Source organism: Chaetomium strumarium (assembly GCF_033439665.1).
Source record: "Chaetomium strumarium strain CBS 333.67 chromosome Unknown B0T15scaffold_3, whole genome shotgun sequence".
NCBI classification, from domain to species: Eukaryota; Fungi; Ascomycota; class Sordariomycetes; order Sordariales; family Chaetomiaceae; genus Chaetomium; species Chaetomium strumarium.
The window spans coordinates 4,336,318-4,359,465 of record NW_026944431.1 but is presented as its reverse complement, the minus strand read 5'-3'; the positions used below and the strand labels follow the sequence as shown (position 1 = coordinate 4,359,465).

The window sequence follows — 23,148 nt, the reverse complement described above, 5'->3', positions numbered from 1 at the left end:
TGGGCCTGTTCTTCTTTCCGACAGCCCAAGACGTATTTTCTAGTCAGTATCGGATGTAGTCTGACCACCACCTCAACTGTCATTCATAGAAGGTCGCGTATTTATAAAGCCGTCGACAACATGGATGCAACCAACCCAAAGTCGTCTCCAACTGCGCAATGAAACCCCTGAAGCAGCATAAGAAAGCTTGATCCCTGCTATATTGATTTCGATCTGACCTTCGACATTGCCTGTATTTCTATATCTGATCAGTAAACAAACCATATAAGGACGGCGGACGTGTTCGAAGGCCCGTCGTCACGGTCACGGTCGGATACTGTGCGGTGGCCTGTTGATGATGGGCCGTAGGTGAAGGGACTTATGTTGCACGGAGCTGAGGCTCGCCGTCCGACCTCCCTGCGGCGTAAAAGCAGGAAACACAACTGGCGCGTGGTAGGATACGGACACTTTCCGCTCAAGGGTAAAATCAGCGTCTAATCTCGGGAGTGCCCTGTATTTGTACATGACCGCTGGACAGTTTTCTTGCTAAACTGATGTAGCATTCGGATTGGCCACGCGCTGCATACGGCCAATCATGGTGTGCCTGTATTTGGAATTGCATTGAACCCGATAAGGTATTCACGGCAACGTGCCCCCTCCTCTTTTTGTTGTGGGCAGATCCCGAGCATCCAGCTTTTGGCCCAGACCGTGACCCCGAGCAGTTAAGTTCAGACCATCTTTGCCGACTCCGTTACACGCCAGTCGCCGCGATGATGCGGCATTTGCTTTTGGCCCTCGCGGGTTTTATTTACGTGACCTATGCTTCAAGAATGGCCCCCGCGTTTGCGACGATTGTCTCTCCGAGGACGGTTGACAGCACCAGCTACGACTTCATTATCGCCGGCGGGGGCATTTCGGGGTTGACAGTGGCCGACAGGCTGACGGAAGATCCCTCAGTAAAGGTCCTGGCCATCGAAGCGGGACCCTTTGATCGGGACGAACCCGGTGTGCTGGTCCCAGGCCAGTACATGCCGGTTCCGTACCTCTGGATCCCGCTGCCAAGCACCCCTCAGACTGCGCTCAACGGCAGAAGCTTCAATATTCCCGCCGGGAAAGTGGTCGGAGGTGGATCCGTCGTCAACGCCATGGTGTTTCTGAGGCCCGGAAAAGAGGAGCTCAGGGATTGGGAGAGGCTTGGGGCAAAGGGGTGGAACTGGGACTCACTCCTGCCCTATTACAAAAAGGTGAGCTCAACTATACTTTTCAATGTTTCGTGCTTGGGTGTTTGATTATGGTGTGACTGAGAAGATTAGAGCGAGAACTCGACTGCTCCCGACCCGAAGTTTGCGCGACGGGCCAACTTCACGTACATCGACGAGGTTCACGGACACAGCGGGCCAGTACAGGTTTCTTTTCCCAACTTCTATTACTCTGCCAGTGGTGAGTAGTACTAGTAGTGATACTTACTATTCTGCCTTAACTCCGCATTTTTCCATTAACTACCTAAATTCAGGGAACTGGTTCGAAGCTGCGGTGTCTTCCGGCATCAGCGTGTCGGGCGATCCAAGCGACGGCGACGCCAGAGGCGTGATCTTCATCCCATTTGTTACAGATCACACCACCCGGACCCGCTCTCACGCCAGGCTGAATCATTACACACGCGTCCAGCCACGGCCTAACTATCACGTCGTACACTCTCATACCGTCTCGCGAGTTCTCTTCGACAAGCACAAAAAGGCCGTCGGGGTTGAGTACTTACCCACCCAAGGCCAAGGGGGCGCGTTGCTCACGGCCAGAGCCAGTAAGGAGGTTCTCCTAGCCGCGGGCGCGCTGCACACGCCCCAGGTCCTCCAGCTCTCCGGCATCGGGCCGAAGACGCTCCTGGACAAGCTGAACATTGACGTGGTCGCCGACCTGCCCGGCGTCGGAGCCAACTTCCACGACCAGCCCAGCCTCCTGATCCCTTACAACGTCACCAACAACATCTCGCCAAACCTCGGGTCCCTGTCCGACCCCGCATACGCCGCCGAAGCACAAAGACTCTACGACGAGAACAAAGCCGGGCCCTACGTAATCACCCGCGGGCTGAGCACCAACCTGGCCCTCCCCTCCCTGCGCCAAGTCACGCCCAGCAACTGGCAATCCATCCTCGCCGCCGCCCGACAGGCCAATTTCGACGCCTACCTCCTCCCGGACACCCACCCGACCGTGCGAGCAGGCTACAAACTCCAACGAGAACTGACCCTCTCCCAACTCGAAACCGACGAGACACCGGTGCACATGCTATCGTGGAACACGGACGCCGAAGCACGCATCTACTTCCTACGCCCGCTCAGCCGCGGCACCGTCGCCATCAACAGCACCGACCCGCTGGCGCACCCGCTGATCGACTTCCGGACGCTGGCCGACCCGGTCGACATGGAGCTGACGCTCGCCGCGCTGCGCAAGAACAGGGAGGTGATGGCGCAGCCGAGCATGGCCGTTCTCGGGCCGAGGGAGGGGGTTCCCTTTGGGGAAGGTATCACGGATGCGGAGGCGTTGAAGAGCATTCTGAGAGGAGTGGTGGATCCCAGTAGTGCGCATAGTTGTTGCACGGCGGCCATGATGAGGAGGGAATGGGGCGGCGTGGTGGATCAGGAGATGAGGGTGTATGGCGTGGAGGGGTTGAGGGTCGTGGATACGAGCTATTGGCCCATCGTGCTTACCTCGGCGCCCACGGCGACGGCGTATGCGAGTGGGGAGAAGATTGCGGATGTGATTAAGATGGCGTATGGGTTGGCTGAGTTTAGGAGGGGCAAGTGAGTACGTATTTACGCTCTGTTGAGGGAAGTTGTTGTTAGGAACTCGGACACGTAATCTAGGCAAGCACTCGCCACTCGGTGCCTTTACAACACTCTTTGAGCTTAACTGACGTTGGTCTTCTCACCACCTTTTGACCCACCGCGATGGCTACACAAACAGCGACTGCACGGCACTTATATGATTTACTGGACGAACTGCAGCTCATGGTGGGAAGGGTTGGCTTTAGAGCCCAACCAATGGTCTTCTTCCCTCCCAGCCGCTCGAGCTCAGCTCCTGCAGTCCAGCCACGATGTAACGCCAGACCATCTCAATAAAAGGAGGGACTTGCAAATGTCGTATGCATCGTGAGCAACCCGACCCTTTTCTCTCCCGTCCGTGCAGGATTTGTTTAGCACGGAAACAAAAAAGAAGAAAATTCATATCAACAACCCGATCAACTGGCCGACATACTAATACCCAGATGGACAATCGCATAGCGCTGTCCCCTTTTCTTTTTCTAATAATATGCTTCTTCAGTCTAGCCATCACTGCGCAAAGCAATGACACTACCACCGCGTCAACTGCCCCGAACCAAGAAGCGAGAGTAGGATGGGTTGCCGGCCCGAACCAGCGCGGCACGCTCACGCTCGTGTACGGATGTCTGAGCACCATCTTCGCGAGCACCTGGACGGTGTTGCACCTGAACGTCCCGGGTCCGCACGACGAGTGGTGGCGGAAGGCCCTGCGGAAGGCCAAGTGGATGGCTGTCACCGTCCTCTTCCCCGAGTTTGTCTTCTCAAAAGCCGTCTGCGAGCTACGAATGGCAGTTGCCAACCTCCGCGACATGCATGAGGCCATGAAGAAAGCCAGGGCCGAGCTCCGCTGGGAGGACTCGGTCCAGCGTGAATATCCCAGGAGAGTTGAAACCGTGATCTGGACGTGGGAGGCCGACTTTGGCAAGGGCATGAGGTTGTTGCATTGGCTTTTTGGCTTGGGTAAACTACCTGCAACCGTTGAGGACCAGGAGGACGGGCGAGAGGTAGTCTGCGAGAACGAGAACAAGGAAGGTTCCGAGAAACCGGCGCCCACAGTCGTCGGGCGGGGCGAGGTTGAAAGTCTTGAAATTTCAGCGGCCCAGCCACAACCACAGCCAGACAACATGGCGAACCATGACCCAGTCAAGAATGCACGCTCTCGGCCAGGTGACGCACGCGCCTCACTTCGGCCTAATGATGCCAACCACGACGGAGAAAGGGTTCCATACTTGTCATTCTCCAGCCAGGACTCTCATGACAAAGGTGAAGTCCGGCGAAGGTGGACGTTGGTTCACTGCCTGTACGCCAACATGGGCGGCTTGGTCCCGTACCCTACACAAGGCATCGGCAGCGGCAGCGGGGGCCCGGGAGCCCAGCCTGTCACGACACCGATGCTTGCGGAGACCATCAGACGTGGCGGATGCGATTCTCTCAAGCATTTCGTTCTCGACCGAGCCGACATTGAAGACAAGAGCAAGGCGGACTGGCTGTTGAGAACCATTGCCGTCATGCAGATCGTCTGGCTCGTCCTCAACGTAGCGGCGCGTGCCATCGCCCGTGTGCCCGTCACCCAGCTCGAGATTGCCACGGTAGCATTCTCCATCACGGCCATCGCAACATATGCGGCCAACTGGTGGAAGCCCAAGGACATTGGCCAGCCAACGGCCCTACCCCGAGTTCTCCAGGGTCACCGTATCGAACATTGGGCAATACCCGAGGACTACAGAAACTTCCAGAGCTTCGTCAACCGTACTCTAAAGCCCTCGTATACTCGTGAGCTGCAGATCGACGGGTGGATAGACCGCGTCCGGAACGACTTAACGTGGATGAGGGGGGATCCCCCCATGCCGCGGATGTTTTACGCCTTGATGGCAGTGTCATCCCTGGTATTCGGTGGCTTCCACTGCCTTGCCTGGAACGTCCAGTTCCCTTCCGAGACCGAGCAGGTACTTTGGAGGGCCGCGAGCATCATGTCGGCTGCCCTGCCGGGCGTTTCGCTTGCCCTCACGTCCGTCATCAACGTCCTCGCGACGACGGTTTCCGAGAAGAGATTTCTGGCCGTCGTCCGCAAGACTCTGGTTCCGCTCCATCGATTGCCCGAGGATTTTTGGCGTCTCCTATGCGAGGAACCCAAATGCCTGCAGTGGCCGTTGCACGCCTGGCTCGTTCTTCGAACTAAGCTGCACACACAACTGCTGGGTCCGCTCGACTGGGAAGAGGAACCTCCTGTGACAACAGGTGAGCTGAATCCGGCCGACGAAGAAACAGCCGCTGCCTATCGGCATCACTTTGAGACGTACTGGTCGGATTTGAAGCACTTCAGACAATACTGGCTTGAAGTGGACAATGGTGTTCTCAGTCGAAGGGGCCCCGAGCCCTTGTTCCTCCACTACTATGATTGCATCCACGACAGCGCTGCCTGGGGTCGACCAGACGCCCAAGTGGCCTCGGCGCTGTGGTGGGCTTACGAAGCCTATCTCAAGTCCAAGCTTCGGCATCTTGACCCGGATCTCCAAACGTTGCGCGTCCTCGACTTTCTCATTGATACCCGCCGCCCCATCCGCTACATGCGGGCTAGCAGGGAACTATTCGTAACGTACTGCGACCGCGCTTCGAAGTTCGTAACTATCCTGAGCAGTATCATCTATGCTGTTTCTCGCCTTGCCATTCTCATCCTCCTGTTCACATCCCTGCGGTCTGTGCCGGAAGCTGTCTACGAAAACAGCCCGTGGACTCGGTTCCTGCCAAACATCTCCTGAGGGCCCATCAGGGGAAGGAAGGTACGGATACCCAAGTCCTATTAACACGTCCAAAGCACTTGTTAGCTGATTTGCGCAAATCGTTGGTCACAGTGCGGAAAGAGACCGAAGGGGAAGGACTGCGACCCTACCGGTAGGTTGTTTAACGAAGGGATGTGGCGCTGGTTTAACGCTGATTTTGCGGGCGGGAGTGACACTCAACCGATAACGAAGGGGAATGAAATCATGAGGTCTTAACTGGCATCATTGAGGATCGAACGGATCTCTCTTCTTCCCGCCAATAAAATTTCGCAATCGACATCTTCGTACCCTTGAGCAGCGTCTCAGTCATGTGCCATCATCTTAGCCATCCCCTCCCCAAACAGACTCGGTTATCTCACCACACCAATGATCCCTCCAATACAGCCTCTTTCCATAACCCAACCCAGCTTTACCGACGACCCCCTTGGTTCCGACTTCCAAAAGGTACACGACCTGCCCCTTTAACCATCCTTATCAGTGCCCATCATCCTAACCATCACCGTATCAAGGCTGATCGCGAGCCGTCAAGTACGCCCACCTCTCCAGCACGGCAAACCCGCCATGCTTTCCCGCCAGCCGCCAAAACACCGCCCTGCGGCCGTCATCATTCCCAAAACAAGCCCTGTCCTCCTTCCTGGGCACCACCATGCGCATCCGGTCGACCCACTTCCCGATGACCCGGAGCAGGTTGTCCTCCTCGTCCGTCCAGACGCCCGCTATGTCCCACGGGATGCCGTGGCCCTGCGTTACGCTGTCGAGAACGGCGCGCATCTTGCTCTTGTGGACTGTCGTGAGTTTGGCGACGTGCAAGACGTTGTACGGGGGGTTGCCTTCGGATATGAAGTGGCGTATTATCGGAAGCGGATCGACAATGGTACGTATCCCCGGGGGAGGGGAGAAGGGGATTGTGGCTGCTGTAGCCCTGGCGTGGGATGAAGAGGGCATCTTCGTCGTTGCCGCGGGCGGTCTTAGGGGTGCTGGTACGGCGGGGTTATGGCGGCTTCTAGCGGAATCGGAGACGGAGATTATAGTAGGTGCGCTGGCGTGGGATGAAAGGGGTATCTGCGTGCTTGTGATCGGTGGTCGTGGAGGCGGTGGTACGGCAGGGGCGGAGGTCGGGCCCAGCGGGTGCCTTGCCCTTGGAGGTGGACCAAAACTGGAACGCTCGGACCACACGTTCTCGGTTCCTTCCTGGTTCGGTCCAAACCCTGATCCATGAGGGCGTGAGAGTTTCGACAGACGGGCCGCATCTTCAAGCGGAAGCGCCGCCGGGGCTGTTCTCTGGCACCGTAGACCTTAGAGTATGCTTGACAGCTTGCTCGGTTATGTCATATCCAAGTCTCTGAGCCATACCAGGGAGGATAAGCGCGCAACCAGCCGCACTAACCCTAACCTCCGAGCGGATCCGGGTCTTGATGATGCTAGGTCGCGGCGTCGAACTAGACGCGTCACTGCGAGGGAGGTCTCAGTAAGTTTGGAATGTTTTGGTACCGAGATCTCTCGGAATTCTGCGCACTACCGAACTTATAAAGAGTTCTCTTCTCTCGTGTGCGCAACATCCGTGAACTGACTAGCAGGTAACCAACAACCGCGCGGCCTACTTTTACCCAAGGCTCCCAAGCTCAGTACGACCAACTTGCGGTCCCCACCGTCACCATGACTTTTACCAACACCGTTACGAGCCTCGTCACCTATGTATTTGCCAACCTCACACCTTATCACTTGCTGTTCTATTCCACTCTCCTGGGCACCGAGCTCTACCAAACCTTCGTCAACACTAAGATCTGCTACATTGCCTTGCCCCGATCAGCCTTCACGACCCTCCAGAAGCGCCTCTTCCCCATCTACTTCCGCGGCCAGACAATATTGCTTCTGCTTACCGCCGTAACACTCCCTCCGCACGGCCTATTTTCCCTGGTGGAGCACAAAGCGGACTGGATCCCGTTTACCCTGGCGGGCGTCACGGCGGTGCTCAATCTTGTAGTGTACGGGCCAAGGACGCAGAAGGCCATGGTTGACTGCATTCATCAAGGTGATTCTTCCATTCGTCGACTAGGATATGACGTGCAGCAACGGGAACATGCAAGACTGACGTAGTATTTGGTACCAGAGACACGAGATGCAAAGCTCAGACTCAACGGCAACTTAGGCGAGGACACGCCGTCTCCCGAGATGCAGCGTCTTAGAAGGATCTTCTCCAGAGACCATGCAATGTCGATCCACCTGAACTTGATCTCGATTGGGGCAATGGTGTTTTATAGCTGGAGGTTTGCATCTCGGTTGTTTGTTGACTCCGAGTAGGAACGGCCCGGCTACTGCCGTACTTGAGGTATCCGCTAATAAGCACGAAGGATTTCGGAAGTTCAGGGTTTTGGCTAGCAATGAAACAAGTACGTTGTCTTGCTGTATTTTGCTGAGCACTACCGAAGTGAGGTCGGTAGTTCAGATCAAGATTCGAACCTGTCTTGTAGCACTAGACGAAAAGGACTCCCTTGGGTTACCACGGGGGTTCACCGGTCCAAGGCCCTGCAAGCTTCTCCAACATCCCGGTTTTCTCTAGCCGTTGACTATCCCAGAAAACCCAGCCCCAGCATTTCAACTCCCACGGCAGCACACCTCCATACCAGTTGCAATACTTGCCCCGGAACACGACGACCCATCCCAGCGGTTGCTTATCTTCGGCGCCGTCCCCGAAAAGCAACAATAGCTGCCTTAGCTCAGTCACACGCAGTCTGTCTGAGATTCTCACAAGGTCGGGGGGCTCTAATCCGTCTCGCGATGACGGCTGCACTTGGCGCCTGTGCGTCTGCGCTTCCCAAGACAGAGCTCGTGCCAAGGACGTCTCATCAGCCAAGAATGCCACCTCAGACAGTATCATGCGTAGCTTCGCGAAGACATCACTGGCCCGCATAACCCGTAAGTGCCATCTCAAGCCTTTGGAAAGGGCCCCGTTTCTCCAATCCTCTCGAGGAATGCCTAAGGTTTGCCAATATGTTGGTTCCGGGAAGGTACTTTGGTGCGTAGCGACATGCAGCGAGCGTCGGACCGGAAAGAAGTACTGATAATTGCGGTCGCTGAAATCACGCAGTTCCTCTGAGATGGATGGACGATTGGCGTCAGCGGGAGGTGTCTCTCGTCCAAGCCGCCCACCGAGTGCTCTGCAAGCAGAACTGAGCCCATGTCTAACCCTCTCGTGCGCATCGGCCTTGTTCGCCTCTTCGAGAGCCTTGTCCTCTTCTTCGAAACGTTCTCTGACGTCATCGAAAATTCCTTTGTACATCTTATGAAGCAGCGTGTAAATACAGGCAATCTCCTCTAATTCCCACGGCTCGTAGACTTCAAAAAGGTTCATGAGAAGATTTACTGGACCAGCATGCAGAAGCAGGGGATAGTCAGGGGAAGTACCGGAGCCGGCGCCGTGCAGGCTGCACCAGAGCTCAAAGCGATACAAGGCTCGCATGATCTGCCTCGTCTCCAGGGTGCTGATGGGGTCAATCTCTACACCAAGAGGGATCTTCTGCAGGAACATTTGGAAGACGTTCTGCAGCAACGGCCGGATGGTGGAGGAAAAGAAGCTTGATATGCCAGCCAGACCCTCAACACTGCATTCGGGCAATTGCAGGATGGTGTTCGTTGGCAATACCGGGTATCTCTGATGGATGAACGTGACGAAGTGCTCTACGGCATCGTGCCGAGCGAGGTAGTCTAGGTGCTGAAAGTGCAAGGTCGTCTGCACAGCGTAGGCATCGACGAATACACGGTTGCCGAGAGTAGCGTGCAAGATGACGTAGAGGATGCGCTTGCGGTCCGACAAATACGCTTGGTGAAAAATGGACGTCGCTTGCACGGCCGCCTTCAGGTCGACCAGGCTCGGTAGCAGCGATAGGATCTGGGCGAGAAGCTCGAGAGGGAGGCTTGCCAGTGTGCAAGGCTGGCTGGCTGAATTCAGTGAAGCCATGAACGCCGGACACTGGCCATTTCCTTGGCCAGCTTTGCCGTGATAAACAGGCATGGAGCATAGAGTGGGCCGCTTAGGAATATGGTTGAGGGCTTGCGAGGCTTGCTGGGCAGGGGCCGCAGGGGTTTGGGTACCACGGTGCATGAAGGTCGGGCCTGTCTCGGCGGCCCTCTCTTCTGCGTTGCCCTCTTGAATAATTGACTCGGTGTTGGGGCTGCGGGACACGAGCAAACAACGCCCTGATTCTGCCGGCGATGCGCTTGCGCAATGGGAGTTTTGGGACTTCCATGACCGAGCGCGACCTTTCGTTCGATCCAACCGGATAAGAGAGAAAGGTTGAGACGTGATCAGACATACAATCAACAAAAGAATTTTAACATGCGCAGAATTTAATGGCTGAAGAACCGGCAATCGGAACCCGATGAAGGTGCCGTACTTAGATCATCTCGTCATTGACCGTGTGGACGGACCATACGATGACGCGGACCGGCGCTTTTACGATCGGATCGCATGATATGATCGGGACTCGGTGTTGGAACCGGCAGCCAACCGTTGAGGCAGCCTCATGTTATGTTATGTCATTCGATTGTTCCCTGCCTACCTCCTTTTGCGTGCAATATATAGGGTCGATGCCAGCTGTAAATGCTTACTCAATTCCGTGAATCTAAGTCTGAAGAGGAAAAGGAAGACCCTAGTCGGTTGGTGTGACGAAACCACAGGCAGTCCTGCCTCTGAAAGGGTTCGCCGGTCGAAGGTACTGCTGGCCGGACTGTAGGTCTCGGTGAAGCCAAAAGGTTCACAACAATGCTTTGCCGCAATGTCTGCACAATAGGTGGAAGCTATTGCTTGTAATTGCTCACTGGAGAACTCCCAGAGTCCTCCAGAACGAATGACTAGCTACCTATATACTACGGGCTCCCCGTGGATCACTGCTTGTCTCTGGTGATCCCCATACTGGATCATCTTGGATCACTAGTGATCCCTTGTGAGCGTTATACCTAGATCATCGAGCTTCCCTTATGCCAAGCGTGATCCTCTTCTGATTGGTTCGTTCCTGGACCAGAATGATTGGATGCGGGTGCCGCTCGCAGGCCATGCAGGTCGGCCCCACCGGCCTCTGCAGGTTGATTCATGACAGTTGGGCCTAGAATTATAGGAAGATATTCCTCCCCGGTGGGTCATGTGACCTAGGCCTTACAACGTAGTTTCGCTAACGAGAGGTCGTAAGTTCGAATCCCACCTAGGACGACCACCTCGACCGTGATATATATATAGAGCTTGCTAATAGGGGCTATATTATATATATATAGCATGGAATACCCAAGTCTAGGGACAACCAACTAGGCTAGCCGACGAAGGCCTACCAACAGTCCTCTTCATGAACCAGAGCCTATAGAAACACCAAGGCCTTACAAAGGCTAAGAGCTCCCTACTAGTACAGGCTCATATAGGGGCTATAGGCCTACGGGACTTCCTTTTCAAACAAAAGGCCCGTAACTAGCCTACCGCCTATTGCGAATGCGGAGAAGCCAGAGAGACAGTAGAGCATCTTGTGATTTGGTGCTCTATACCACCTATACCAAGAACTTGGCCTAGGCAACTAATACGCACCCACCGGGACCTTAGCCTTGTTTTATAGGGCCTAGGCTACCGGAACCGAAGACTTCTGAAGAAGGTACTGGGTTGGCTAATAGACTCGGGCCGGCTAGGGGAATATAAGCTCGCTCGGAACCTCGATGAGGAACTGAAAGCTAGAGAGCCTGGCTAGCTACATGTTACGAATTAAGCCAACAGGACAGCTTATGACGAAACCGCAGGCAGTCCTACCTCTGAAAGGGTTCGCCGGTCGAAGGTAACTGCTGGTCGGACTATAGGTCTCGGTGAAGCCAAAAGGTTCATAACAATGCAAGTCGCAATGTCTGCATAGTAATATAGGGCTACCTTACTGCTTGTATTGCTTACTGGAGAACTCCTAGAGTCCTCTAGAACGAGTGACTATATACTAGCTATCTTCTTGGGTGCTCAGTGCTTCGATTCGGGTGAGCACCTAGGTGCTCATCGTAATATGCCCCTAATCACTCTGATTGCTTATATCCTGCAGAGTGCTTAGCGATATTGGCACCTTAGCACCTTTGCCTATCCCTGACTAGTCCGCCTAGTTGTCCAAATGATTGGCTCGGGACGTCCCTACATCCCTATATATAGCCGTCTGCCCTATAGCCTGCCGTTGGTTAATTCGTAATACGATACCCCTCCTCTAGGGTCGACGCCCCGACGACTAAGTTCCTAAAATAACCAATAGTCCTGGCTATCCTCCTTGTATTTTACCCTAGTAGGTTCTTCCCTTTTATATCGTTATTATTATACCTGACCGTATAGAGAAAAAGAAACGAACAAGTTCTGACTGTTATCGTAATTAGGTATGCTTCCTTATACGGACCGGTATTATTATACCTTCTTATATCTATTGCCACGAGAAGAAACTAGAGTACGTTGCTTATAAGTATTATAAACGTTGCCTTCCTTATATCAAGGTAGGTTGTTCCAACTGTGATATCTATAGCGTAGATTATAAGTCTACTGCTTTTCTTTGCTCCTATACTTGCTGACTTCCGTAGTATATCCTTTTATTAAGGAAAAGGAGCGTCTTAATGCCGAGCGTCGGGCTACGATTAGCAAATTGCTTCGTTTAGAGCAACAGTCGCGGGCATTAGAGGAGAGAGCTTGTACGGCCTTCCGTCGGGAGTCTCGTTTATTGGACGAGGAGGAGAAGGAGGAATCGAAGCAGGCTTCCTTGGCCGCTCTACCTTTGGATGGTACGGCAGCAGTGTCCCTAGATACTGCCGCTTCGCCTTCTTTGTCGGATTTCCTTGCTCCTGGTCCTGCTTTATCGGATCACTTGGATCCCAACTGGTTGTCGGACGTTCCTATAGACTAGAGTATTGTTGGGAGAGGTCCCTTGTTTCTGGCTCTATAGGGTTCTAGTGGTAGAAGCCCTCCAGTTTCTCAAGGTAGTAGGGGTTTGTAGCCGATGGTGGCTAGGTCTTGGTCGCGCCTGCTATATGGGTGTTGTCTATAGTATTGCTGCCTATAGCCGTTCTTTCCTGCCCGAGGTTCTTAATCTAATTCTTGCTGCCTGTTTTCCTACAAATGAAATAGCTTAGTGGTATAGCTTGGTCATTATACCCGTATGATTGCTCTAGGAGACTGTAGGTTCGAATCCTACCTGCGCCTTGTCTCTATATGAGTAGCTTTACCGCAGGGTAAGGCGACTTATACGGGGATTTTTACGCCTTCCTCCTAGCCGGTCTAGGTTCTGCCGGTAGAATTCTCTTAGTTTTTCTATGCAGTTAAGGTGTTCTGCTGGCTCCTATAAGTTGTCTTCTAGTCCGAAGTCGAGCTATCTAATCAAGTATTCTAGCCTTCTATTGGCTATTTGCAAGTCTAAGATTTCCTTAACGTCCTATTCTTCTTTTTTATCCTCGGCTTCGATATCCTTTATAAGCCGTATGTTCTTAGGTGCTAGTTCGAGGAGCGAGATATAGAAGACATTAATATATAGCTTTATCGTTAATAGTAACGAAAGTCGATAGTTAGATATCGAAATCCTTGTATCGATTTTAAATGGTCTAATTTTCCTAAAGTCGAGTTTTTGGCTTGGCCGTTTCGTTTTTAGATTTCGGGAAATGAAATAGACTATATCTCCTCTCTTAAGGCAAGGTCCCTCGAGCCGATATTTATCGTAATACTCTTTTATCCTAAGTCTGACGAACTCGAGTTCTTCCTTTAGTATTATATATAGCGCATATATTTTTTCTGCTTTGACCTTTGCCCTAGGTACTATAATATCTAGTCCCTGGTACAAATCTGCTTTGTAACTAAAGTTCGCGAAGAATAGAGTAACCTTTATTATCTCTATTGGTATAGTGTTATATATAAGCTATGCCGCTAGCAGTAGATCAACCTAGTCGTTCTATTGGAAGTTGACGAATGTTCTAAGATATTGTTCGACGATCTAGTTGAGCCTTTCTATCTGGCTATCTATCTATAGGTAGTATACTATTGAAAGCTTGCTCTTCGTACCTAAACGCTTTATAAGCGCTTGCTAAAACTTTAATACGAATTTAGTATCTCGGTCTATAATCTATTCTTCTGGCCACCTATGAACTGCTACGATATGCCGATAGATCATATCCGCAAGTTGCTCTGCTAACTATAATTCTTTATATAGGAAGAAGTAGCTCTATTTAGTAAGTCGGTCAACCACCGTAAGGATACTATCATACTTCGTTCCGGTAGTCGAGTCCTTTAAAGGCGGTAGTTTAGTAATAAAGTCTATCGTCACCGAACTCTATAGTCGTTCTACAACTGGCAATGGCTCCAAAAGCCCGTATAGTTTATGCCGTACCGACTTGCTTCGATTGCAGAGGTCATATTTCTATACAATAGTCTTGACTCTAGTCCTAAGTCCTAGGAAGTTATAGTATTGCCGAACCTTGGCGACTATTTTAACGATTCCCATATGTCCTCCGAGTTTCGACTTATAGATTATCTTAATTAATTCCGTTTAATCCTATAGTGCAATATAGGCCTTGCTATTATACTATAATGCTCTATCTCTCTAAGAGATGCCTGCCTTCTCGTCTATATCGTTCTGCTTCCGGTCTTGGAAGTCTTTTCCTAGCCGTTCTTCCCTAAAGACTATATAATATTCTTCAAACGGTTATAGAGGTTGCGTGCCAGGATCTTCGTCCTATTATAGAAGCGTATTGTTATCGAGATCTTCTATCGGTTGGGGAGCGTACTATAGGGAACTATCTGGCTATTGTTAAAGTAATAGTAGCAAGGCTTCTAGTTAGCTATTCTTGAAGTGATCTGGCCTCCTGCTTAATATATCTGCCTATGCATTTTCTAAGCCTTTCTTATAGTTGATTTTGAAGTTGAACTCTGAAAGAAATTCTGCCTATCGAGTCTGTCGTCCATTTAATACCTTGGTGGTAGTAAAGTACCGCAAGTTCTTATAGTCTATATAGACCTAAACTTTGTAGGTTATACCGCTAAGGTATAGTCTCTATTCTTAAAAAGCTTCGATGATGGCTAGCAACTCCTTATCGTAGATTAGGTAGTTAAGTCGTGGTCCTTCGAGCTTTTTCGAAAAGAATATAACTGGGTATAGCTTCCTATATTCGTCGCGTTGGCCAAGTTGTCCTCCGATTATATAGTCCGATATATTGGTTTCGACCTCAAATGGCTTCTATAGGTCTAATAACTAGAGCACTGGATCGTCAATAATTATATCGCGGATCTTCTAAAACGCTTGTTCGTACTCGGCTTCCTATTGGAACTCGATGTCTTTCTTCATAAGTTCATATAATGGTCGTATAAGGTCGCCGAAGTTCCTAATGAACATTCGATAGAAATTGGCAAATCCGATAAATCCTTATACCTCTATTATTATTATTAGTCGTAGCTACTTCTTGATCGCTTTAATCTTCGCTGACTCTATCCTAATTCTACCAGGCGAAATTTCGTATCCAAGAAACATTGTTTTTATAACGTAGAATTCGCTCTTATCCTTATTAACTAATAGCTTATACTCGTAGAGTGCGTCTAGCACTGCCTTTATATACTTCTTATATTCCTCGAATATTTTAGAGAAGATAAGAATATTATCTAGGTAATAGATTGCGAATCTATCGAGGAATAGACGGATTATATAGTTAACGACTGCCTAGAAGGTTGCCGATACGTTTATCAATCCAAAGGGCATTATAAGGTACTTATAATAGCCGTAGGGAGTATAAAACGCTATCTTCCATTCATCCCCTTCCTTGATGCGAATATAGGCGTACGCTATTGGAAGGTCGAGGCAAGTAAAGTAATAGGCGCCTGCCAACTGGTCTCGGAGTTATAAGATAAGTGGCAAGGGGTACTAGTTTTTTACTATCTCTTTGTTCAGCTATCGGTAGTTCATATATATCCGAAGCTTCCTATCCTTTTTCGGAATAAATAGGACTAGATAGCCCGCTAGTAATATCGATAGTCTAATATACCCTATCTTAAGATTCTCCTTAAGATATCTCCTTAATTTAGCATCTTGTTTTTCGTTAGTATAGTATACCTTGAAGAATTTCAACTAGGCTCCTTCCTTAAGTTTGATTTCGTGATCCTAAGGTCCATAGTCTGGTAGCCCTTTAAAATACTTCACTTCGAACGCCGGGTGTCCTTAGTATTCTGCCGGGATCTTGCCCATTTCTATATTCTTCTCTATACTCCGGTAGTACAAGAACTTGTCTCCGGCCGTAATACTAGCCGCTTCCCTCTAGGTGACCCAATCCTAGAATTCGAATTTTCCGGCCTTATCGATTAAGATAATAGCGATTTCGATATCGTCTGTATCTCTCTAAGCCGTATAAGGGCGCCGTCGCAAGTAGCATTGTCTCTAGCCTAGTCTTACCGACTCTCGCTATTCCTTCTAGTGATTGCCGCCTCTTCCTAAGTCCGTAATACTCTACTTGGCACTGTCCATCTCTTACGGTAGATCTATAGGGGCCGCCTTCCGGGGTGATCTTCCCTATTGCGATCCGTCGTCTATACTTCCTATCTCGTTAGTTAGATACGGCCTCTATTCCTAAGGTCGTAGGTAGCTACCTCCCTTCCAACTAATATCTAGATCGTAATCTCGATACTATAGGCGTCCAAGGATTATATCCTTTCTAGGCCCTATTTTAACAATGTCAAATACTACTTTAGTAGTTTTCCCTTCTATTATAATCGCAAGTGGTTCTATTTCCTGTCAGACCTATTGGATATCGAATGGTCCTTTAACGATATATTATTTCTTCTTGATTCTCTACGGGATCCTAAGTCGGTTGACAAGTATTGGCGAGATAAGGTCGACCTAAGATCCTCCATCTACCAATGCCAATGTTTAGAATCTTTTCCAGTATACTATAACCCAGATTCTATCGTCAGGTTTGCTATCCTAAATTGCAACGGCTTCCTTTATGCTCATTAGGAGATTATAGATCCTTTTTCTTACATGGTTCTTCCTATACCCGCGGATCTATCGTCGCTATAATAGGTTTAGTAGTCTTCGAGCCCCTTAGAGGGCCCTAAGCCGTTTCCTAACTCCGTCCTGGTGTCTAGATAGGCGTCCCTATCCTCCTATACCTCTTGGTTACCGTCCTACGGTCCAAGTCTCGGAAGTTCTTCGAACAATTGTCGAATCTTGTTGGCTCTTTTTTCTTCTTATCGCCGTTCGCGAGGTGTCATCTATCTTCGTATATATATTTTATATTCGTAGTATTCTTAAAGCTTCTCTTACATATAGATTAGGCAATCCTAACTCTTATACTATCGAATACTATTAGGCCACTGCTAGCAGTCTTCTGGCTAGGTTCTCTATAGTGTCACCCTGATTCTATTATATATATTGGTCCTCTCGACCTTCTATAGGAACTAGTTAGCGCCAGTCCCTGCGTCCCAAACCTACGGGACTAGTCGAGGTTCTCCGTTTCGGTCGGTAGGCCTATCGGGCCAAAAGTTATTGTTGAATTTTGATCGGAAATAGTATCGGCATTCGTATATAATGTACTGGAACTATAGGACGTAAACGTAGTTATATCGCTAGGGTTGGAGTCGAAATACGTCTTATTCGTAGGGTTCGTAGCGCAGGCTAAATCCGATCCAAATGCGTACCGTATTGCTATCCCCGACGCCGTTATACGGCTTCTTATTCTAAAACGTGTCCTAATCTTATGGTTCTTGCCCCTTAAGTCTTCGCTGGTTTTAGGCCTTCTAGTATTCAGCCTCTAGGTTCTTAATTCTATTTTTCCTCCTATCCTAGCTTAGGTCCTATGCCGATCTATCCTATAGGTTTGAATAGTGCTCTTCCTAGACCCTGACCAACTTGGCCTTAATGAATTCCAGCTGGCTTATAGCCTGAGCTCTTTCTTCTGCGAGTCTTCAGGTAATTATTCGAAGCTCGGCTTATTCCTCCTCAGCCTCCTAAAGGCGCTAAGCGAGAAAGATAGGGTTCAGGCCAATAGGTTCGTTATCCGATTATCGTGTCCTCTATTAACCCTCTTTGTTCTGGGTTAACTGAAATCCCTAATTTTCTATAAGTTATAATACTATGGCGGCGGCGATATCGTAGCCTATAATAGGCTCTTCGAATAAGACGTAGGGGCTATTACTTCCTAAACAGAAGGAGTCGTCGATGCTTCCTTCGGCCATGCCCCGGTCAACTGCGTTGTCAAAGTCATCCTCGGTATAGCTTGCCGCAGCTACTTTAACTATATAGGTTAACTTGTCAATCGTGGCGTTTTCCTTGCCAGGCACCTGCTTCTAATTCTTCTTGTTATAGCACTCCCGCTTAAAGTACCCCTTTTTGCCGCAATTAAAATAGGTAACTTAGGACTTATCCTTCTATTCTTTATCTTTACACTAGATGGTGTCGACATCTATAGGACCAGTATAGATGCTATATAACATGCTAGGATATTGTCGCTTTTTCTTGTTATTGGCCTTGACGAATATAGGCTACGTTCTACGTCCCTTATATCGCTAGCGCCTAGTATAGATCCGATTGTCAATATAGATAGCTATAGCAATATATTCGTCGAGCGTATCTGGTCGGTCCTTTTAATATAGTTCATCCTTGACTTCTTCCTTCAAGCTATCGTAGAATAACTATATAAGACCTTCGTCGTTGATCTCGTACCAAAGTAAATCCTAGTAGAATTATATAGTATAGGCAGCCGCCGACTTTGTCTGCCTTAGGCGTACAAGTCGCTCCTATATATAGAGCTTCTTATTATAGTCTCCGAACACCTTCTGGATTTCTTACTTAAATTTGTCGTACAATTTGAAAATTTCAATAGTGAAATTATCCTAAGCGTCTATACTATTGGTTAGCTAATCCTTTAGGGTAGGTTTAAACTATCGAAGTACCTTCCCCTTAAGCCGTAAGGAGATAAATATAACTTTGGCGGATTCGTCTGTAAATTTATCTAGGTAGTACTTAAGATAGGCCCTTATAGATATAAGGAATCTAGTAAGTCCTTCTTTATCACCTCCATACTTAGGGGGTGCTTTAAGTTTGGCTTTGTCCTTGGGTTTGCCATTATAGGCCTTATTAACGAGCTACTGTATATAGCCATTCTCGGCCTCAAGCTAGGCGATTTTGGCGTTAAGAGCCTCGAGAGCCTGCTATATCTATCGCATGGTTGCAGCCTGGCTCTGGGATTCCGGGGTACTAGATGTCTAGGGCACCATAATGGTCGGTGGTACCTTCGATCTAAACCGTGATAGAGTCAAAGGGAATAAGTAACGTATGACGAAACCGCAGGCAGTCCTGCCTTTAAAAGGGTTCGCCGGTCGAAGGTAACTGCTAGTCGGACTATAGGTCTCAGTAAAGCCAAAAGGTTCATAACAATGCAAGTCGCAATATCTGCATAGTAATATAAGGCTACCTTACTACTTGTATTGCTCACTGGAGAACTCCCAGAGTCCTCCAGAACGAGTGACTATATACTAGCTATCTTCTTGGGTGCTCAGTACTTCGATTCGGGTAAGCACCCAGGTGCTCATCGTAATATGCCCCTGATCACTCTGATCGCTTACATCCTACAGAGTGCTCAGCGATATTGGCACCTTAGCACCTTTGCCTGTCCCTGACTGGTCCGCCTAGTTGTCCAAATGATTGGCTCGGGACGTCCCCGCGTCCCTACATACGGCCGTCTGCCCTGCAGCCTGCCGTTGGTTAATTCGTGACACAGCTGCAGGTGGGACAACCCGCTGGGTAGCGTAGGGCGCACCCGAACCAATCATTCAGGACCAATAAGAAGGAGCTCTAAGGTGCTCTAGAGAGCAGACGAGAGCTCAGGGAGCTAAGCCAATCAGCACGAAGGAACGGAAGCTCTTGATGGAGTCAACAGAGCACCAAGCTCTCGGGAGCTCTATAGAGCACATGAGAGCACCCAAGATAGCCAGTATATAGTCACTCGTTCTAGAGGACTCTGAGAGTTCTCCAGTGAGCAATACAAGCAATAGCCTCTACCTATTGTGCAGACATTGCGGCTAGCATTGTTATGAACCTTTTGGCTTCACCGAGACCTACAGGCCGACCAGCAGTACCTTCGACCGGCGAACCCTTTTAGAGGCAGGACTGCCTATGGTTTCGTCATACCACACCCGTGGCCACGGCTTAGCCAGGCTAGCACCCTACTAGCCGTTGGCCCAAGGCCTTCCTAAGGCCTTTTTCCTTACTTGCAGCAGCGTGTATCACTGAAACCATGTCTTTCCTATTACTTCCGACGAAGGTTTTTACCCGGCCTGAATGGTACGGTTTTTCCTTTGTATATAGCAGTAAAGGGTCCGGCGCGCCTTGTAAATAGCTAGGCATAGCAGAGTAGGAGAATATATATATATGTATTTACCTCTTTTATTTTCATAGGACGCTAGCAATATTAATCTTAGTCGCATTAGTATAGTCGGGCAGAAGAAACTCAATAATATCGAGCTGCTTATAGAGAGCTATACATTGGTCGGCTGTAAGAGCCTTTGCCTATTTCGCAATCCGGTCCTTATAGGCTTCTCGCTATTTCGCAGTGAACTGCCAGACAAAATCCATATTGCAGTCTACGACCAGCTGCAGCATACAATGAGCTAGGTTGGCGATGGCGTTAAATAGCGATAACGTATCTTATAAGCGAGCGGGACATATAAGCGAGCGGGATACTCTTCACTACTCTACAACAACCATCCTCAATTGCAATACAATAAGACCATTAACCAACTATAATTACATTAGAAACAGCTGAATCAGACCCTTCTATAACCTCCTGGCACGTACGGGCATTATAGCCAGGCTTGCCGCACACACCACAGCACCGAACCTTTATATAAGCCCCCCCTGTACCACCACTATCCGGCTCCTTTTCTTACGCCATCTCCCCAACTACGGCCTTCTAGTCCAGTAGATCCTTTGCATCTTGTACCGCAAGCGATCCTCCAAGCTGTACGCGTGTTCTTTTGGCTCTCCGGCGCTTGCTGAGTGCCTCGTTGGCCTTGCGGAGCGAAGAGACCTCGGCGCGAAGAAGAGCCATCTGGTGCATTATAGCCATTGTACCCTTGGCCAACTGGTCCATAGCAGCCAACATCGAGGTTGGGGAGCTATTTTGATGGTTGGCAATACAGGTCTTGATGAGTATAGACTGTGCATTGGCTTCCCAGGAGTTGTATGGTGTCTGGAAGACCCAAGACTATACAGTGCTAGGCTGTGAGGTTGGGGGTATTAGTGTATAAAGCTTGATATCCAGCTTAGAAAGTACCCTCTCTAGATTGTACGGCATAAGGCCAGCACCTGTAAAGCCACCCTATATATTCTTCTCCGTTATAGAGGCGAAGAAGGCCTTGCGGAAGGCATAGAGGAACTCGAGCTTGCTTATATAGTTAATATGCATGCGTATTAAGTCCTCGACCTAGCGACCGTACGCCTGCTTTAGCGGCCTAAAGCAGCCAACATCGAGTGGCTGGAGGAGGTGGGAGGAATATAGAGGCATATAGAGTGTGATAATGTAATGCTCCTGGCAATAGAGCTCGAATTCGGTCGAGTAGTGGCTCTCGTGGCCGTCGATGATCAATAACCGATATTTGCCCTTTATACGGGGTGCTATATGGAAGTCAAAGTGCTTGATCTAATCGAGGCCTACGGCATTAGTGGTTTAGCCGTTCTCGGTGGTCGTAATACGCCAGTCGGCCGGGAGGTTGCACTCTTGATACCAGTTGGCGAGGTAGTATTGCGCGGCCAAGATGATAAAGGGTAGAATAGCCCAGCCGAGGGCATTAACTCCCTAGATTACCGTAGCCCACTCGCGGTTACCAGGCTGGGCCAGCTTTGCCTTGCTACGGCCATCAGAGGTCGTAACTACCATGCTTGGGAAGATGATACCTATCATAAACCCAGTCTCGTCGAAGTTATAGATATCGTCATCCACAATGCCGTACTTGGCCTTGACATTCTATACGAGCGCGAACCACTCGCCAATAACCTCTGGGTCCTCGCACTTGGCCCTCTGGTAGTCGTATCGACATGACCAACGCATACGGAGAGCAGGCTGGCGTTTAACGAAGTTGTAAGCCCAGAGCTTGCCAACAGGGGGCGCATTACGTACATATAGCAGTTAGTTGGCCATATCTTCCACACTATATAGCCTTGGTGGAAAAGCTCGCTCAGATAGCTCAGTTATATACTGGACTATAGCCTTCTCTTCTAGATCGGCAAGCTTCCGTGAGTTAGCTGGAAGATCGCGTTGTATAGGCCGGCCGGTACGTCGGTAGCCGAGGGTTGAAACTGGTACGTTATAGAGCTTGGCCGCGGCTCGGAGGCTTAGTTTCGTATCATTTTCAAGAGCTTTGAGGGCCAAGGTTACCCTAGCTTCCTTTGAAGTGGAAGACATCTTTAGTTGTAAGAAAAACGCGTTGTTGGAGGTGGATAAAGAAGGACGTGTCATGCCAAGAACTTAGTGTCCCACTCGCTTATATGTCCCGCTCGCTTATAAGATACGTTAGTATTAAGTATTTGGCATTGGGTATCTAACGTTATAAGTGTCTAGTTTTAAGTGTCGAGAGCTACCGACTCTAACGATCAACAAGCTAGGAACAACGAGAGGTAGGAGGAACACTATTTTACATCTTGTTGCGCTGCTGCGCGCTGTTTTGCTAGGGAGCAGAAAATGGATGCTAGGTTGAAGAAAACGGATTCTTAGATTCTATAATTTCGGGAGCTACTGCTTTCTCAAACCAACTACCTAGAGCTAGGATGCTTATTAGAGGATAGAGCAAAGGTAAGGTCGCTAGGTTGCCGCCTAGGACTGAGGCGCTAATTGGGCAGAGCAAAGGGGTCGCGCATCCGTATATGAATTGGCTAGAGGGGGGGAGGTACCAAGTACAGTACGTGTCCAAAAGTCTGGAGCACCCCGCACCAACCACCCCGCGCCACACGATTTTTGACATCATGACCAAGACACCTATCCTACAATAACGTTCCACCAGATGAATTTCTAGCAATGCAGATATATACAGTTTAGAGCCCTGGTTCTAGCCATCAATATTTTGTATACCAACCCCTGGCTTTCTTGACTGCAGCCAATCGCCGGGGTATTGAGTCGACCAGCCTGTCAATCTGAGCCTGGTCAATTGACCACCAACAACGCCGAAGACATCTAGTAAACTCAGCAACATCCACGTGGTTCTTCTTGAGTAACCAGATATCTGGATATTCCTGCTTCATCCTCCGTTTCAATAGAGCCCACATATGCTCAATAGGGTTAAGATCTGGGCTATGAGCAGGCCAGTCTTCAAGGACCTCAATCATATGATTTAGGAGCCACTCGGTCGAGGATAACGATATATAGACCCGGGCGTTATCCTGCTGGAAATGCCTTGTACCATCGTAAACTGGAAGAAGGCCCTTTTCCAATGCCCACTGATAGCTCCAAGAGCTATATCCCCCTTTTTACGGTGGTTGATAGTCACGTTCCATGACTATAAGGTCAGTCCTCCCCCCTTTCCAGATTCCTGCCTAGATCATAATCGAGATAGTGCCTTT

The 23,148-nt window shown here is 49.7% G+C and overlaps 5 protein-coding genes across 5 annotated transcripts; 3 read left to right on the top strand and 2 right to left on the bottom strand.

Annotated features, from left to right (window-relative positions):
• The first annotated feature begins 632 nt into the window (after window positions 1–632).
• B0T15DRAFT_530840 (GMC oxidoreductase-domain-containing protein) lies at window positions 633–2,932 on the top strand. Its single transcript, XM_062869196.1, has 3 exons — window positions 633–1,223; window positions 1,293–1,419; window positions 1,493–2,932. Exons 1-3 carry the CDS (start codon window positions 750–752, stop codon window positions 2,779–2,781), a joined length of 1,890 nt encoding a protein of 629 aa, XP_062723459.1. The 5' UTR covers window positions 633–749; the 3' UTR covers window positions 2,782–2,932.
• Window positions 2,933–3,241: 309 nt separating this feature from the next.
• On the top strand, window positions 3,242–5,554 carry B0T15DRAFT_484731 (uncharacterized protein; the record flags this gene model as incomplete). Its single annotated transcript, XM_062866241.1, has 4 exons — window positions 3,242–3,679; window positions 3,804–3,868; window positions 4,039–4,938; window positions 5,434–5,554. 4 exons carry the CDS (start codon window positions 3,242–3,244, stop codon window positions 5,552–5,554), a joined length of 1,524 nt encoding a protein of 507 aa, XP_062723458.1.
• Window positions 5,555–6,079: 525 nt separating this feature from the next.
• Window positions 6,080–6,520, bottom strand: B0T15DRAFT_493143 (uncharacterized protein; the record flags this gene model as incomplete). Its single annotated transcript, XM_062866922.1, has 1 exon — window positions 6,080–6,520. One exon carries the CDS (start codon window positions 6,518–6,520, stop codon window positions 6,080–6,082), a length of 441 nt encoding a protein of 146 aa, XP_062723457.1.
• A 493-nt stretch (window positions 6,521–7,013) lies between these two features.
• Window positions 7,014–7,974, top strand: B0T15DRAFT_185544 (uncharacterized protein). Its single transcript, XM_062862371.1, has 2 exons — window positions 7,014–7,607; window positions 7,686–7,974. The coding sequence occupies exons 1-2, from the start codon at window positions 7,232–7,234 to the stop codon at window positions 7,874–7,876; spliced, it is 567 nt and encodes a 188-aa protein (XP_062723456.1). The 5' UTR covers window positions 7,014–7,231; the 3' UTR covers window positions 7,877–7,974.
• Window positions 7,975–8,072: 98 nt separating this feature from the next.
• On the bottom strand, window positions 8,073–9,533 carry B0T15DRAFT_433406 (uncharacterized protein; the record flags this gene model as incomplete). Its single annotated transcript, XM_062865772.1, has 2 exons — window positions 8,073–8,633; window positions 8,763–9,533. The coding sequence occupies 2 exons, from the start codon at window positions 9,531–9,533 to the stop codon at window positions 8,073–8,075; spliced, it is 1,332 nt and encodes a 443-aa protein (XP_062723455.1).
• Window positions 9,534–23,148: the final 13,615 nt, after the last annotated feature.

Excerpts from the sequence above, each read along its gene's own strand:
- B0T15DRAFT_530840 (XM_062869196.1), top strand. The coding sequence starts at position 750 with ATGATGCGGCATTTGCTTTTGGCCCTCGCGGGTTTTATTTACGTGACC. Across the intron at positions 1,224-1,292 it reads TCCTGCCCTATTACAAAAAG|AGCGAGAACTCGACTGCTCC; the intron begins GTGAGCTCAACT and ends TGAGAAGATTAG. Across the intron at positions 1,420-1,492 it reads CTTCTATTACTCTGCCAGTG|GGAACTGGTTCGAAGCTGCG; the intron begins GTGAGTAGTACT and ends ACCTAAATTCAG.
- B0T15DRAFT_185544 (XM_062862371.1), top strand. The coding sequence starts at position 7,232 with ATGACTTTTACCAACACCGTTACGAGCCTCGTCACCTATGTATTTGCC. Across the intron at positions 7,608-7,685 it reads GGTTGACTGCATTCATCAAG|AGACACGAGATGCAAAGCTC; the intron begins GTGATTCTTCCA and ends ATTTGGTACCAG.